At 45.7% G+C, this 18,869-nt stretch overlaps 1 protein-coding gene across 1 annotated transcript in view; it reads right to left on the bottom strand.

Moving 5' to 3' along the window:
• The window catches only part of FBXO22 (F-box protein 22), a 242,467-nt gene that overhangs the window by 94,546 nt on the left and 129,052 nt on the right, over positions 1-18,869 (bottom strand). The window contains exon 6 of the mRNA XM_078685154.1: positions 7,119-7,284. Within this exon, the coding sequence (XP_078541280.1) occupies positions 7,119-7,284 (166 nt within the window). The remainder of the gene's footprint in view (positions 1-7,118; positions 7,285-18,869) is intronic.

The following is an 18,869-nucleotide window of genomic DNA, read 5'->3' as shown; positions in this document are numbered from 1 at the left end:
CTGAGGCAGGACTCCCTTTTACGGGATTCGCAGCACACGCAGACACTACTTCGGCAGGGGCTCACAAAAGAAGTAGAGGAGGCATGGATGGCCACTCGCAGCAGAATTTATCAATGTGGCGACAAGGCCAGTAAGAGTCTACACTGGCAGTGCACTCCTATAGAGACCGGGGCCCCGGTGGCTTATTTGGTGGCCAAGGATGGCTCACTGGTAACTGGGAATGAGCCTATTGCACGTCTCTTCACATCTTACTATCAGGAGTTGTATAGTGGAGATCCCTTGAACAGACTTCCATAAATTTGCGCTGGACCTGCCGATGCCTCGTCTGTCCCATAAGGAACGCGAATCCTTGGAGACTGATGTCACTTGCGACGAGCTGCATGCAGCTTTGGCACAGCCACAAGCAGGTAAGATGCCGGGACATATGGCTTACGGGCAGAGTTCTGGTACTTGGTGTGGTCTGAGATGGGTCCTCTGCTATTGGAGGCCTTTAAGAAGGCACTACAGAGAGGAGAATTACCTACAGACTTAGAACTGCGGAAACAGTTGTGACTCCGAAACCGGGTACAGAGCGCACGCACTGGGAGGACTTTCGGCAGATCTTGCTGTTAAATTAAAAGTTGAAAATTTCAGCCAAGATGTTGGCAACCCAACTAGCAGGAGTTCTCACCCACCTGGTCCACCAGGAGCAGTCCGGGTTTATGCCTCACCAGGCAACAAGGTACAACTTGAGGCAAGTGAAAAACGCAAACGAGCAGATCAAGACCTACCGTGGCTACGGGGCCCTGCTCTCAATTGATTACTTATTCGCCTTCTTGCCTCGCGTGGGGTTCGGACCAACGTTTATTGGCTATGTGCGCTTACTAATCTTAAGGCCAGGATGTGTGTTGGGGGGGGGGGGGGGAGGGGTGACTTTGGAGTGGTTCACAATAGCACAAGGCACCCGTCAGGGTTGCTCTTTATCACCCTTGCTGTTCAATGTAGTGATTTAGCCGCGGGCAGCCTGCGTGCGAGTTGATGCATTGTTCAGGGGCTTTCAGTGGACCTTTGAGGTGAGCGACAATTTTGCTTTATGCCAACGACGTCCTGCTGTCTTATTATCACAGCTGGATGGCCTTGCAGGAGACTTGGGACGCCCTGCTATTTTTAAAATGTTCTCTTTGCAGCGCCTCCTCTATCAACTACAAAACCATCTGTTCCCAGTAGATAAGGCCTTCTCCATCAAGGGGAATACGCACATTAGAACACTTAGTGGGGTTGGTCCCCCCCGAATAGCCCTGGGGAAATGTTGTCAACCGGTTTACGAGGGAGAAATAGCTACCCCGGAAATCCTCTTGTATGACTAAGCGGCACACTTGCTTATAGTGAACGAATGGTGGTTTGGGGGATTCGATGTACCGGCATATACAGTGGAGGGATGGTGATTGGTTAAAAACTTCCACATCTACCTTATGGCAGTGTTGCACTGAAGACCCTCCTGCCCGCCACACAAGTGGTGCTTGGGGTCTGGACCCAGCTATAAAATGCAAAGGATGGGCTGGTAGGTTGACGGTAGAGGCTCCACTGTGACGGGAAACTCTGCTCCCACAAGTCGTGCCCTAAGTGTTATTCTGCCAGGGACACCATAGACATTTCCAAACTGGGGGGGTGGGGGGGGTGTATGATTCACCGCAAGACGCTTAAGTCTTTTCAAGACTTAAAGGTAGAACATGATTTACACCGTACACAGTTCTTCCGCTACCTGAAGCTTCGCCATACACTTTAACCATTTATAGTCAGAGGAGGCCATCCTCGAATTCTCCTGAATTGAAGCAAAAAATTCTTCTTGCGGACATCATAACTGTCTGAGATTCTGTTTTTGCGTAATTTGCCAGAACCAATGGTGGCGGTGAGGAGGGCATGGGAGGAGGAGCTGGACGACGACTATTGGAGGGAAGCAGTCGCGGTCCCTAGGGAGGCAGTAATGGCATCCCAATTCAGACTGATACAGCTGAAGTTGCTCAACCACATTTACCTCACCAGAGCTCAGCTACATTGCATGGGCCTAATAGCCATGGGGAAATGCTTTCGGTGAGATGACCCACAACGCGATATACCCCATACATTCTCGCACTATCTCTTTCTGGAACGGTTGAAGGGTGTGTTGGGCTGGAATATCCCTCAGGACTCCAAACTAATCCTTTTACATGTCACAGATGAAGTAATCAATATCAAGCGGGGGGATACTCTGACTGGGCTGGGAGGATCCCATTCGACATTAAAGTGTCAAGTGCGGTTTGAGAGGTCTGCTGAAGCTTTTCATCTGACATTTGGGCTCACACCAAGAGGCCATTTTAGTGTCTTCCCAGCCAATCACACCCAATCACAGTGGGCCTGTTGACATTACAGTACAACAGCCAGTTTGAAAGATATGGTAGATTTACATATAACAGTTGCGGCACACTTCAAAGGAAGAAACAAAGTGCCAAAACAATGTGTGTGTGTTGGAAATGGCCCTTTTTGCAGCGTTATCCCCAAACTTTTTGCTTCTTCCTCCCTTGTTTTTCCTGACCTGTGGTTGTTGGCAATAGGACTCTGAGCACTTTACCACTGCTGACCAGTGCTAAAGTGCATATGCTCTCCCTGTAAATTGTTATTGTGATTGGTTATCCATGATTGGCATATTTATTTTACCAGTAGATCCCTAGTGAAGTGCACTGAGTGTGCCAGGGCTGGTAATTCAAATGCTACGAGTGGGCCCGCAGCACTGATTGTGCCAGCCACCTGAGTAGCCCTAAAATGGTGTCTCCGGCCTGCCACCGCAGTGCCTGTGCGCAGTCTCTGAACTGCCATGGTTTCCTGGCCAGTGTACACACTGACCAGGCTTGACCCTTCCCTTTCTTACACATTGGACACCCCTAAGGTAGACCCAAGGTACCCCACCTGGGCAGGGTGCAGTGTATGTGAAAGGTAGGACATGTACTAGTGTGGGTGAAATGTCCTGATAGTGAAATACTGCCAATTTCGTTTTTCACTTTTGAACGGCCATCTTGCCCATAGGATAGAATAGGGAATGCTGTGTCCAATGTGTACCTACAAATCTCCCCATAGGAGCAAGATGGGAAGCTGAAGTCTAGTATCGCTGAACTCAGAATTTGATAACGCATCTTTTAGGAAAGATGATTTTTAAATTCCGTGTTTGAAAATAGCACGTTTAGGAAAGTGGCTATTTTCCTGTTCAACCTTTATGTGTTCCTCTGCCTGTTTGTGTATTGACTGTCTGGTTTGTGAGAGACAGGGGCTGGGGGTGGCTGAAGGAGGTTGGGAGTCAGCACTAGGTTGAATAGGCCGATCTACACTTAGAGTGGTGGGAAGAGTTGCACCTGGGCCTGAATAGGACTGTGCCTGCCTTCCACAATGCTGGCTCCACCACCTGCGGTGCGTCTAATAGCCCTGGCCCACACTCACAAAGGAAGAAGACCTACCCTGGCACCCAGAACTAGTTGGGACTGGATCCTGGACTCCTCACACATGGAGAACAAAGACTTTTGGGGTATAAAAGTAAGACCTGAAACCCCTGTAAATTAGACTACTTCTGCAATCAAGAGGAATCCCTGCCCAAGAAGATCAGCTGAAGAGACTAAGGAAGACTGCCCTTGTTGTGTGTTTGGATGCTGACTTGTAGTTTGCTGTTTTCACTGAGGATGGGGACAAGGGGGGTTTTGCTGTGTGCTGTGTCTCCCCACCTGCTTGATGAAGGGACTTTGCTGTGTGCTGTGTCCAAGAGTCTCCAAGGGCCTGATGAGAGCTGTCCTCCAGTTCAGGAAAACTCAGGGATATAAAAGTTTTCCAAAGGAATATCTGCCCCGCGTTGAATGCATGTGCTTCGTACCCAGCGTGTGTTTTACAAGGAGCCCGTGTTGCCCAAGGGAGCTTTCACTGTGACCTCCTCTGTCTGTGGTCGTGAGGAGTCCGAGAAGCCCTGGGCCTGCCTTCACCGCCGCCGGCCCAAAGATCTACAAGAGCACCGTGTCTGCTGGCATTTCGGCCAGCCCGGGGGCTACGAGAGCACTCTGCTGGAAGTTGGTGAGCCTCCATGAATCCCGCTGTACTCAGGAAGAGCTTCTGCCCACGAGAACGCTGTGTGCGTGCGCCGGGGCTCAGGGTGTGCTCCTTTGTGAAGCCTGCCCCGACGCTGAGGGGTGTACCTGTGCTCAATCAGGAACTGCCAAGAGTCATGCGGTAACTATCGCTGATGACTGAGTCAACTGATTGAGGTAACGCCCCCCTTCTTGAAGCCATCGGTGCGGCCCGTACCGGCAAAACAGAAGAGCTGTGGTATTGGGTCCGCTCCCAGGGGCCTGCTTGTTTTTCTTTTTACCACTTGGGGATACTTTCCACTACCACATATCGTAGAGCTAGCAGGCTCGTGGGGGAAAGTGTCCCAACTGGAGGAGCACCGCGTGCAGGTGCTTAGGGGGACTGACTTGTGCTCATTTCAGTGGACTCTGTTTATCAAGATCTACTGGCCAATGAAAAGGATTATTGCTACAACAAGTTATTTTTGATCAAAAGAACATGTCAGAGAACATTCTAAAGAAAGAGTATTTATGTATGTTGGATTTAAGTCGTTCTGGTCTTGCACAATCTAAATAAAGAGATATCTATTTTTATAAAGTACCTGTGTGGTGTTGATTTGTAGTGTTTCCCTGTGTTGCTGTGAGTGTTGGTGCAAATACTTTACACATTGCCTTGGGGATAAGCCTGTCTGCTTGTGCCAAGCTACCAAGGGGGTGAGCAGGGGTTATCACCAGTGTGTGTTTCCCCCTTACCCTGACTAGAGTGGTGGTTTCTGCCTGGCTTTGGCGCAAGCCTCAGCCAACCAAAAATCCCATTTCTAACAGTGTGTATCCACTGTCTGGTTGTTGAAAGCTCAACTTTGTTAAATTATATTTCTGTCTCTGAGGTTGTTGCGGGTACAAGGACAATAACAGACTGGATTGTGGTATTGGATCTGGGAGAACACCAGGATTACCATATTACACCCTCCACCCCCACACACAGCCCTCTGGCTCTATGTGAGGCCAAAGACTTCAGCCATCTAGAAAATGCCCAAAGTAGGTAGGGTTACCCCTGGGAACCTTTACCTCATTTCTTAGGATATCCACAGGGGTCAGTCCCAACCACTACCTTGTGTCAAGCAGAAATGTGGCACCCCAAGCACACACATCAGAATACTCTTAGACCTGTGGAAGAACAGAAGGACTGAGCCTGCGGTCTGAGACCTGAGAAGAGCCTAGAAGACTGGACCAGCTCTCCCTCCTGTACCCAGGACAAAGTGGATTCCCATGGTTATAAGGTTGATCTCCTTTTACAGCTACAGGGATACAACACACATTTTCCTGCAACTGCACAGCAGCAACAGGACCTGGACTGGACCCTCCTGTAGACCTTTGCTGCCACTGTGTGAGTTTCTAGGTGCCTCCCATGAGATCCTCGGAGGAGGGGAGGAAGTTTAAAAGTGTATGCTTATGGTGGGGTCTGGACTTAAAGGACAAACATCAGAAGGTAAAATCTTCACGTTTTGTTATCTAACCCAAGCTGCATTGCGGTCAGCATTAAATTGCAGATAGATCCTGCAATACCACGACCATTGACTATCTTTGACGCTTTATGCTTCTTGGGTCTAGTTCTTCTTAAAAAATAAAATCTATGGTTCCTCGAATTGGATTTTTGTTATCTTTCAAGCTTTATGCTTCTTGGGTCTAGTTCTTCTTAAAAAATAAAATCTACGGTTCCTCTAATTGGATTTTTGTTATTTTGTTTCTTACATTTTACTCTTTTTTTCCAATTTTTGGTTATTTATTGTTTAGTATTTTGACATTAGTACAATTTTATTATTGCATAAATATTTTACACTCTCCAAGTTAAGCTTGTCTGCTGTGTGCCATTCCTACCAGGGAGATGAGAGCAGTTTAATTTAGTAACTCTAGTCGTTCACTCAGACAAGGACTGAGATTATTATTTGAGGTGGGTACTCACCCTGTCAACTAATAACCCAATTTCTTACAACAGGTTACATCACCAATGTTGCCTCTAACGGTTTTGTCATATAGATTATAATTCTTTCCTCCTCTCACCCTTTGTGGCATTGTAGGCATTCCAGTCTCCCCAAATGTTATCTCCCTTTTAAACTTTGTCCTAGAGCACTTGCAAAATGGCATGCAGCAGGATGTATTGTAAAACAAAATGTTATCTAATAATTTACTTACCTTTCTACATGAATCAATATTAATCGTAAACACTTTGGAGTTTCAGGCTACATGGGTATTTAGTAACATATACTCACCTATGAAATCGTCTGTCACTAGAACAATGATGGGTTAGGGACTTTGCATGATTCACATGGGGAGCACTGCTCAAAATACACCTGTTGGTTGACACCATCCTTGCAGTGGGGACTAATTGGCCTTGACAATTAAAGCATCAACCAAGTATACAGAACATATGCATTAGAAGTTCATGTGCACACGTTCGCTAAAAGGGAGGCGCTCCAGTAAAGAAACAAGGCAGTGGGTAAAAGTCTATCAATAACCATGCAGACACGCTAGTGTGAGCTAGGCCCATCAATATTGAAAAAGGTTTTACTCCTCTAGCACATGCCTAATATCTTGCCAGTGGACCACATCTCCTTCTTAGACCATGACACACCCCAGCCAGGATCGGTATAATTCTTCCTCCTTGGTTATGTGCTACAGTGGGCACTTCAAAGGATTTGTATTTAAGCTACTGTAAACAGGATGACAAAAGAATGTCGGCTAGCCCAGCTGGCTTATGGATGAGTTACACACATACACAGTACAGTTGCCAATCAAAAGAAACCTCAATTGCAACAGGCTCTCGCCTCAGTTGTTAATGATCCTGTTCAATCTTAAATGCAAAACATAACATGAGATTTAAGTATTATTCAATTAAAAACAGGATGACACTTGAAATAGGCAATAAGAGTTTGCAACTCAGATGGTACTACTTTGCAAAATAAAAGGCAACTTTTCAAATACATATTTGCGTGCCTCAGCGATTCAAGATTCTGAGAAATGACTTGCACACTGCACCAGATAAACTTAACATATACAAACCTCTGTGGTGTGTATGAAGCAAGATGTTCCACCTGACCTCCTGCAATAATTATGCTTTTTTCATTCAGTGGGTCGATAACACGTTGAAGAAATCGTGGTGCTCCTTCCTTCCAAGTATTGTAACCAAACATAAGTACGACACGAAGATCTTGATTATTCTTAAGTCCTATAAATAAATAAATAGTGAAGCAAAAAATTATTTAACAACTGAATATTTGTACAAGACTTAAGACTTAAGAACCAAGCAATATCGCTGGTACTAGTGTATTCAGAAATTCAGTGAAAAAAATAACAAAGGTTAAAGTGATGTCAGATTTAGGTGTAAATGTTAGTTTAAATGTAAAGGTTTTAAACCATAAAAACAACTGAAATGTCAACAGCTATAGTCATTTCCAGTAACTATAACTATTGACCCCGCCGTGCATAATGCTATCAAAGAGGTCAGTTCCATTGTCATCAGTAATGTAATCAATGATGTCACAGAACATGTCATGAGTGTTGTAATAAGTGAGGTCATGAGCGGAGCATGGCGAGAGTGTGAGTTATTTGAAATACGCTGCCAAAGTTATTAGCAAACCGAAAAACGCTCTTCCTCATATTACATATACTATATAGATAGATATGTAGATACATATATAGAAATATGTATAGATTATTTAAGCATTTATGCTGTTTACAAAGTTTAAACTGGTGAGGGCCACACTTCCGGCGAGCGGTCAGCGCTCTAGTGCACAACTGAGGGCTATTTAGGCGGAGCCTCAGGTCAGCGCAGCTGCGGGGGAAGACAGTGGCAGTGTCCCACTCCGCTTGCTGGCTACTGGATGAGCTGACATATATATTTGGGAAACGGTAGAGCGTTACTGATTTATAGCGCTTTTTAAACCTCTTCATTTTTAAATATCTTGCGCACGATTTTAGAGTGTGTACTACACCCACATTGTTTAATAACTTTTTAAACATTTACCCGGAGTGTTGGTCTCGATATCTGTGCCTGCCCGCCTCGGTCCGACTCGGTAATTATTACCGTTGTGCGGAGGGCGGACAGGTGAGGGCCACACTTCCGGCGAGCGGTCAGCGCTCTAGTGCACAACTGAGGGCTATTTAGGCGGAGCCTCAGGTCAGCGCAGCTGCGGGGGAAGACAGTGGCAGTGTCCCACTCCGCTTGCTGGCTACTGGATGAGCTGACATATATATTTGGGAAACGGTAGAGCGTTACTGATTTATAGCGCTTTTTAAACCTCTTCATTTTTAAATATCTTGCGCACGATTTTAGAGTGTGTACTATACCCACATTGTTTAATAACTTTTTAAACATTTACCCGGAGTGTTGGTCTCGATATCTGTGCCTGCCCGCCTCGGTCCGACTCGGTAATTATTACCGTTGTGCGGAGGGCGGACAGGTGAGGGCCACACTTCCGGCGAGCGGTCAGCGCTCTAGTGCACAACTGAGGGCTATTTAGCCATCGCCTCACAGGAAGCGCGCAGCGATTGCGCGCAGCCTCATTGCAGCCGAAGACCAGCCAAAGAGCTGCCCGTCTGCGCCCGTCCGCGACAGGACGTGGCGACGGGGCGGCATTTCTACATCATGCCGCCACTTCGCGCTGACAAACACATCAGGTATGATTCCACATTCCTGACCTCATTGAGGCAACTCTCTGCCCCATGTTATATTGAGGATAACAGACCCTGTTTTAATGGCCCGTTCTCGTGCTACAATTGTCACTACACTTCTCTGTTCCTAAACAACTCCCATGATTTTAGTAAATCTCATAGTGACCTACAATGCATTCTTATGAATGTCCGTTCAATGCCTAAACACCAGACTGAGATCTGGGATTTATTACATTCTTTATCCCCAGACCTATGTTTCATAACTGAGACCTGGTTAAAACCCCATACGGTGGCTGCTATAACCTTAGGAGTACCTATGGGTTATAAACTTCACCATTCTGACCGCCCTGACAAAATTGGCGGTGGCATTGCCATAATTTATAGGGAGTCTATGAAATTGGACATTTTAGATAGGCTATGTTGCAGAGATATGGAAATAATGGTTTTTAGAATTATCCTCCCTAATAGAAAGAATATTAAAGGTGCACTTGTTTACCGCCCCCCTCCTCCATGCCCCAGTTTCTCCACATCTCTTTTAGAGATACTTGGCCCTTATATGCGGGCCAATGAAGATTTTCTTCTCCTCGGAGATTTTAATATTCATACTGACCAATGTGACTCTACAGGGACAAAAACTTTGCTGACTGATATGATAACTATCGGTCTAACACAAAAGAATCAGGATCCCACCCATGAAGGCGGTCACTGTATCGATCTGATATATACCAACTTCGACAACATTCGGTGCCATAAACCTATCCAAGTCCACTGGTCAGATCACTTTTTAATGCAGTTCAGCATTTTTAAAGTAAATAAGGGTTCTCTACAGAAACCCCTTCCATCCACCATACGCAGACAGTGGCACAAACTAACACTGGATGCGTTAGAAAAGGCGTGGAAAAAACCCGAGATCAGAGACACTGACGAAGTAGAGCAAAAGCTAACCGTGCTGCAACATACTCTGACGGTAGCTATCGATAAAATTGCCCCTTTGAAAACATTCAGACAGTTTCCGGTGGCCAAACAGGAAAAATGGTACACCGAGGCCCTAAGAAAAGAGAAACAAGAATGTAGAAGGATAGAGAAGAGATGGAGGAAATTACACTCTGAGGAAAATAAAAAAGCACATCGCGCAGCCCAAGCCAACTATTATAAACACATCAAGGCTGCCCGCAAAAACAACATCGCTCAACAGCTCATGGAAGCTGATAATTCTCCTAGAGAATTGTATAGGATTCTTGACACTTTTGTTAAACCTACAGCATGTATTTGCCCAGATGACTTCTCACTGAGTCTATGCGAAGAAGTGTCATCTTACTTTGAAAATAAAATAGAATCCATTTATGATAAAATCCTAGGATCCCAACCTAATAGCGACTCCCAAAAGGCCTCCTTCCTCAATGAGAACACTAACCTTACTTTAACTACATTCCCCCCTATAAACATTGAAGAGCTTGACACAATAATGACTCAAGTCAAGTCTGGATCTCCGGATGACCTTATTCCCGCCAAAATTTTAACCCCACTTCGTACCCTGTTAGTTCCCTACATTCAGGATATCATCAACCAGTCTCTCAAAGAGGGAAAAGTACCAACTGAATGGAAGAGAGCAGTGGTGAACCCAATCCGCAAGAATGCGGCCCTTCCTTGGACGGAGCTCTCCAACCTCCGTCCGATTTCGCTCCTACCCTATTACAGCAAGATGGCCGAGAAGCATGTTAATGCACACCTGTCCAACTACATCGAGGCAGCGGGCGGCCTAGACCACTCTCAATCTGGTTTTAGGCCCAACCATAGCACCGAATCAGCCCTTCTGTCAGTGACAGATAACATCAGAATGTTACTTGACAGAGGGAGCTCAGTGATTCTGGTGCTATTGGATTTGTCCGCTGCCTTCGACACGGTGTCGCATGAAGTTCTTCTCGGCCGTCTGAAGGGAGTTGGAGTAGAAGGGACCGCCCTTGCGTGGCTGGAAAGCTTCCTTGGAGACAGACAACAAGGTGTCAAATTAGGCTCCTATAAATCTGTCTGCAGGAAGCTTACCAAGGGGGTGCCACAGGGCTCATGTCTGAGCCCCACGTTATTTAACGTATATGTGGCCCCCCTAGCAGAGATCATTAGATCTCACGGGTTTTCACCCATCTCTTATGCTGACGATACTCAGCTGCTTTTCCCCTTTCAAACCGTTACACCTGCAGTCATGCAATCTTTCCAAGACGGTATGAGAGCGGTGGCAGGGTGGATGGCCCAGAACTTTCTCCAATGCAACGTGACCAAAACTGAGGTCATGTTGTTTGGAGGGGCCTCCATGCTCTGGTCCCCGGAATGGTGGCCACCTGAGCTCGGACCTGTCCCAGCGCCCAAGCAAACCATTAAGAATCTGGGGGTACGCCTGGACCAATCCCTGATTATGAAAGATCATGTTAGTCAGGTTGCGGGAACGTGTTTTCGCACAATTGGTATTTTACGGCGTATCTTCCCCTTCCTACCAAATATCCATAGGAAGACGCTGGTTCAGGCACTAGTCCTTGGACGAATGGACTATTGTAATAGTCTACTCATATCTGCCAACCAAGAACAACTTTGCAGACTGCAGGTAGTACAGAACACCGCGGCAAGACTCATCCTGAATGCTCCCCCCCGCACCCCCTCCCGCCCCCTCCTCTCCCATCTTCACTGGCTCCCGGTGCAACAGCGGATCAATTTTAAACTTTGCTGCATTATGCATAAATGCATCTACGGCTCTGGTCCCAAATATCTGAAAGATATCTTTCGCCCTTACTCTCCTGGACGTACTCTGCGCTCCAGCAACACTATGCTGCTATACGTTCCTAAAGTAAACAGAGCAAGACAAGGTGGTCGTGCCCCTTCCCTTAAAGGCTCAATGTTGTGGAACTCCCTCCCTCCCCAGCTAAGACAAATTCCTCATCTTCTTAACTTTAGGCATAAACTGAAAACCTACCTATTTACCCAGGACTAACTTAGCTCCCCCTCTGCCCGTTTCCGACCTATAGTTTTTGCTTTATCTCTCTCAGAAGCCACGCGCGGAGATACCCCTTCGGGGCTGATTCATGCGCGATACAAGACTATAAATAAATAAATAAACTATCTTGCTATTTTAGCATTTCTTCACAAGGCTTACGCTAATGTTAAGCCTGTGTACGGAGTATTTTCTCTATGTTTACGTGAGTGGTCATGTGACTCACAAAAGGGGTGGACACCTAGCAAACTTAAAAACAATGGCGGACGCTTGATTTTCAGTGTGATCAAGGGCACAGCGTGCTCGAAACGCGTTGCAGAAGGAAAGAGCAATCAATATTTTCCGTTTGGGTCCGTCTCTCTCTTCGCCACAAGGAATTTCTGCGAGTATGCTTTGAAGATATATGTATAGATATAGATATGGGTTTCGTGTCTGCAATAAGCCTCTTGGCATTGGACATGGATCATTACCAAATGAAATAATTTCCGATTTTGAAACCTTGGAGTGGCCGGGCGATTTTGTCTACAAACAATTGTAGATTCGAAACTCGCTAGCAGGCCTCATCTCCACTTTGAGTGTGACATACATACATCCATACGTGGTGGGAGCCACACTGTGATTATAGTTAGGGTTGACAGGTATAGGAATTTCTCGGACTCTTGCTCCCTATTGACTTTGCCCCATTTGACAAACTTACAAACTTTCCAGACATATAACTTTTTCTACATTGGCGGAGGATGGAAAGTTTTGGAGTAACTGGTCAAAGGAGTGCGAAGATAAGAGGAGTCCCAAACAGCTGTTTTTTCCACCTAAGAATTTTCCATAGACTTTTTGCAAAAATGGCTGAACAGATTTCCATGAAATCTGGCAGGGGTATACATTATGGTGCGCAGATGATCCTTATGGGTAGTACAGGTAAGTAGGGGGAAGTATGTAGGGCTAATAAGGCATTTAAACGTAGTGATATCTGTTGTGGTAGTTTCCCAAAATGTCACAGTATTTCGTGAAACTACTGTGATACATAGCGATGACAAGGCATTAAGTGCTTGGCTAATGACTGTCTTCACAAAAATTAAAAGCAGCCGTGCTGTTTTCAGTTCAGTTTTGTTGTGTTACACCCTTACACAAAGGTAAGAATTAGGTCTTATTTCTTCCTCTACCGTTTACTACGTTGTTAAAGTGGTAATAGGTAGGGAAAATCATTTATACATTTCCATATATTTTTACAAAAATGTACGGAGTACTAAGGTCTTTCTAGAAAGTATTGCAGTACTTAACATAAAATAATAATAATAATTAAAATACACTGTACTAAGCTAAATTTTACAAATATAGTCCACTACGGTGTAATTGAATTTCTATACGTATTTAATTATTTTTAAAAAGTCTACGGAGTACTGCGGTAATACCTAGAAAACTACATCCTACAAATACTAACAACAATTGCCATTTACAACTCATAATGTATATTCTGGCCACATTACATCTAAGACATTCACCCACTTTCACACAACATATATTTCAATTACCACACTCCATGCCACTTTACTCAATTCTAATATCTGGCACTGGGCACCACTCCACTCAAAGTTATTCCACTGTATGCCACTCCACTCAACGTGACTATACTGTATACCACTGTGCCTCACAACAACACACTCCACCCCATAACACTACACGATATTTCACTGTAAACCACTAGATTGTACCTCACTCCTTCCCACAATACTCCACGTTATGCCACTCTAACCTATTGTATGCTATTCCACTGTAAGCCACTATACTGTACCTCACTCCACTCTACGCCAATCCATAGTACGCCACTACAAGGTGCCTCATTCCACAGTATGCCGCTCCAATCTACGACACTCCAATCTAGTCTACTCTACTTTATTCTATTACACTTTACCACACTCCACGCTACTCTACTGTACGCTATTCCTTGTGCGTCACTCCATGCCACTCTACTATATCCCATTCCACTCTATGCTATTAGTCTACACCACTACCCTCTATACCACTCCACGCTACTACTTTACCTCACTCCACTCTACCCTACTCCACTGTACATTACACTCTACACCACTCCAATCTACTGTACGCCACTCCAGAGTAAGCTACTCAGCTCTATGCTACTCTATACAACACCACTCTACCCCAATCCACTGTACCCAACACCATTCCATTGTACTCCGCTCAACATTATACTTCACTCAGTCTATGCCCCTCCACTATACCGCACTATCCTCTACTCCATAGCACAACACTTTACAACAATGTACTCCTGCCAATGTCAGTATATAGCACTTTACTTTACTCTATACCACTTTACGACACTCTACTCCACTTTACGCAACTCTTTCTATGCTGCTCCACCGCAGTTTACTATACTCTAATCTTAGACACTACTCCACTGTAGTCCACTACTGCTCTCAATACCACTTCACTGTATGCTACTGTAAATAAATGAAATGAAATGAAATACCAGTATTTATAAAGCGCACAGCTACCTCCAAAGTGGTGTCCCGTCGCTGGGGCCCTCGGGAAGATTAAGCAAGCTGTTGCCCAGAGTCACATGGTGCTGGGCTGACCTGCCGCCTGTGCCGGGGTTCGAACCGTGAGCCCCAAATTCCAGCGTCTGTTGCCCTGGCCGCTGCGCCACACCTCTGTATGCCACCTAACACACACACCAGTGGCGGGGGGGGGGGGTAGTTATAATTAGGTTAGCGTTTCCATAGGGAAAGCCTTTTTTGTGTTGCTAATTACTTTGGCACAGTCTGACAAATCTCCACAAAACTTGCCTAACAAGGAGCTACATTTTAACAAGTCTGTGCATAGAAAATTTCGATTGAGGTGGTCAGTCAAGCAGGGGCCGAGAGAAAAGGGGGGTCACAGAGCAAAATCCTCAAGCATTTTCTATAAACTTATTTAAGAAGAGTTGCAGCAAGAACTTCACCAAATTTGGCAGGAAACTAGATCTTAGTACGCAAGTTCTGCTTTTTGTGATGTAAATCTGTTAAGTAGGTTTTTTTTTATCATTAAGAGTCAAAAATATTCGTATTTCTAGACAGTTGAGTCGCGGGAACGCCAATTTAAAAATAGAGCATTCTGATTAGCCTATTGAGCTTTATTTTCCTGGGGCCAATTGGGTCCCATGGGAGTTAGACTCCTGCGAGAGCAGGCGCTCTGATTGGCTGTCAGCAACATATGAAACTGGACTCGGGGACTTAGTCTCCTGTCCTGAATTAAATAAAAAAATATATAGAAGGGAGGGCTACCCTGTCCCCCGAGCCCCCATGAGCCTCCACCCACCCGGTCCCCAAAAAAAAATAAACTCTTCAACAATTTTTGCAGGAATCCCACGGGACACAGGGTCGGAACAAAAATATGGCAGCCACAGCTGCATTGCATTATTAACCCCGGGAAACCCACCCCGGGGGCTCCACTACATAAGACGAGGAGGGTTATGCAGACATCCTCCTCGATCCATTTTAGGTCCTGGGGCCAAAATGGGGGAGGGCTGTCTGGACCCCTCCAAACCTCTAAAAGGCCTCAAGGACCTCATCCCCTGGGGCAGCTAAACTTCACTGAGCCTTCTAAGGTCCCTGAGACAGCTCACTTGCTGTGTCTCTGGGAGCACACCTCTGGGCCTTGTCTTTTCTCCTATCCACCGGGAGCATTAAAAAAAAAAACTCCTATTAAATGAGATCAATGCCGAGTCTTTGGAGCGTGGGGTGGGTGTGTGTGGGTGGGTGGGTGCGAGGGTGTTTTCACTGAAAAAAACAAAGGTTGCAAGGACGTTATAGTTAGGCTCAGATTTTACTCATACAAGACCATAGAAATTCAGTTGTTATAGTTACCCGAGTTCACTATAACTTACGCCCCCGCAATGCACTGCTTATGTTTGTCCATCGTGTACATATACACATGCATATACACACATACATTTTTTTTAATTTTTTTTTCAGAACAAATTTTATTAGGTTTTAGCAGTTGACAGCATATCAGAATTAATCCACCGCTCCCTAAGAATCAGAGTCGGTGTGCACAGAAAAACATCACATTCAAATACAGTCAGCTAATAATCCCCCAGTACCCACCCTCCACTAACCCACCCGGAACCCTCCCTCCACCCCGCACGGTGTCTACATTGTCCAACTAGAGGAACCTAGCAATCGTAAACGCAGCATGTGAGCCAAATCACCCAAAGTCAGTAAGGACGCGATCTGCGTCGGTGACCCGAGGCTCCGGGGGGTCCAGCAGAAGGCCTCTGTAGTCCGCCCATTTCTTCCAGATCTTAAAATGTTTTGCAGGACACCCCCTTGCCTCAAATATCGGACGTTCTAGTCCCATGTTAAAGTCCAAACCTCGTTTCCACACCTCCAGCAGTGGGGCTCTAGGAGCCTTCCAGGCCCTGGCTATATCCCGCTTGGCCACTATGAGGCCCAAGAGGAGCAAATGTCGCTTGTACAAATTCCCCCCCACCTGTTCCATGACATGGAGAAGGCCCAGCTTCGGCGAGCGGGGGAGCTCCCAGCCCAGCACCTCCTCCAGGCACTCCCACACTCCGGTCCAAAATCTCTGCAGTCTCGCACACTCCCACACCGTATGAAGAAAGGAGCCCACTGCACTTCCACACCTCAGACAGTCCGGGGAGGCAATCAGTCCCGCCTTCCACAGTCGCTCCCTCGTGTAGTATGCCCTATGAAGGTACTTGAATTGAATGAAGCGCAAGCGCACCGCAATCGCTGCACCCCTAGGGGCTTCCAGGGCCTCCCTCCAATCCTCCTCTTCCCAAATCCCCAACTCTCCTTTCCATATCAGCCGCAGTTTGTCAAGAGAGGGGGAACAATGGGTGATCAGCGTCTGGTAGATGCTAGAATTTTTTTTAATTTCCAATTCCCACATGAACAATTTAGCCTCAAGGGGGCTGAATTCTGGCAAAGAAGTCAGGTCCGCTATGGCGGGGGCCAGGGCGTGTCGAAGCTGCAGGTATCGAAAGAATTGGGATTGGGGCATGTCGTACTCATCCCGCAGAGCCTGAAAAGACTTTAGGACCGAGCCCCTCATAACGTGACCCAGCGCCGAGATGCCGATAGTGTCCCAGCCATCAAAGCCCCGCAGGGAAGCCAATGCCGGCAACCGCCCATTGTGCCACAGCGGGGTTTCCCCCGTCAACCTGTTCCACCATCCCATGCGTCGGAGCGCATCGCGCCACACCCGGAAAACTGTCTGCGTGACTGCCGGGAGCCTTTTGCGGAGTGCAGTCGAGTATAAAATCGTATGGAGCGTGTGCGGGTCCATAAGGAATCTCTCCAGGGCGTAAGTCGGGTCGCCGCGATGCCCATACCACCATTCGTTGAGGACCAGCAGGTGTGACGCTTGATAGTAAGACTGGACGTCCGAGGCTGCCAGTCCCCCACAATATGTCGAGAGGAAGCATGTGCGAAGCGCCACCCTCACCGCCCCCCCAGTCCACAAGAACCGACCCAACGCCGAATCCACCTGCCTAAACCACTGCCGCGGTACCGGGTATGGATAATTTTGAAGCTGATATAGGAGACGGGGTAGGGCTACCATCTTGAAGATGGCCGAGCGTCCCTAGACATTCAGCGGCATCCTAGACCATACTTGCATATCTGAACGTATTCTATCCCACACGGGTAGAACATTACGGGACCATGATACTCCCGGCACGTCCGTCAGGAAGACACCTAGATATTTAAGGCCTCCCACCGCCTCCTGCAGGGCCGAAGCCCAAGGACCCAAGGCTCTACTGAAACCCAGGACATTTTATTTTTTTTTAACACAAATTTTATTGAGAATGAGATATATTTCCAGCATTACAGTAGTCAGTAATTTTACACTTTTGAGGCTCCCACTGGTACTATAGTGACATCTGTATCAAAATATATACATATGCTGATTACTACACATAGTGATGGTATATAATTCTGTTGTGATGTTGTTAATACATACATAGTTTAATTTTATAACATTTTGTCATAACATTGTAGTATGTGCCAAATTTCTTTATTCCCAAAAACTCCCTCCGAAAAGAAACCCGCCTCCTTAAATAATGCTATCAACATCAAACAAAACACAAACTGTTGCCACTTTGTAATTTGCACCGTATTTGGTGCATAGTAATATGCGACAGTCACATCAGATGAAAAAGGAAAGGACAGGAAGTCAAGGAAGTGCAAGATGAGGAGCAAGGGGGGGGCGAGACTCGGACATCCCCACTGCTCAGGGGAGCCATATGGGCAGGAATCAACTAGCTTCATTACAATCTTCTTGTGTGTCATATACACACATACATACACCCATTGCTCCATGCTGTATTCCATGGGGTGCCAATACAGATTGTTATTCAGAAATATTTGACCTAAATGTATACACCATACACATTTGGAAGCTAATTAGTAGCTTATTTATTTAAAAAATACACTATTTATATCACATAACAATTTAACATAGTCAACAATTGTAGAAAATGATGAACGAGACAGTAGTCTTGAAAAAGATGGTATAATCCCTGCATTCCATCGAAATGCGTCGACGCATTCTTCTTGTACAACTTTGTATAATCACAGATTCAAGCATTGTGTACTACTAAGTGGGAAGATAGGATATTGAGTGTACCAATTGTATTGCACAAATTTTATGTCTTACACATTTCTGTCCGCTCTTGTGATTATGCGGGTCATAATCTATGGTGTATGAGTTTGATTTTATTGCATTGTTTGTGTACCATTATTATTATATTGTGTATATTATTGTGTTTTTAATCTGGTATTGAATTTACCTATGTGTATTAAATAAAATAAATGTTCCTTTTTAATATATTGTTGTTGTTGTTATCTTATGATGGGTAGACAAATGTACCATAATGTTTAGCCAGATCAAGGGGATCTATCTTTCTTAGGTGTTTGAACCTCATTTCCCTTGATCCATTTAAGGGGTACCTCTCTCTTTACTATATATAGTCAACATCAGAGCTACTGGCTTTGCCAATGCCTGCTTGGAATATTTAGTGGAGGTGATCCACCAGCACTAACTGACACAGACAAACCTGTACTACACATTCCAAATGAGCAAAAAATAGATTTAAGTGAAGTGGAGTTTAAAGGGGTTACAGCTGAAGTCAAATCCACTCA

This window comes from Lissotriton helveticus, chromosome 3_2, assembly GCF_964261635.1.
Source record: "Lissotriton helveticus chromosome 3_2, aLisHel1.1, whole genome shotgun sequence".
NCBI classification, from domain to species: domain Eukaryota; kingdom Metazoa; phylum Chordata; class Amphibia; order Caudata; family Salamandridae; genus Lissotriton; species Lissotriton helveticus.
The sequence above is the reverse complement of the archived record's forward strand: the minus strand, read 5'-3'. Positions and strand labels throughout refer to the sequence as shown.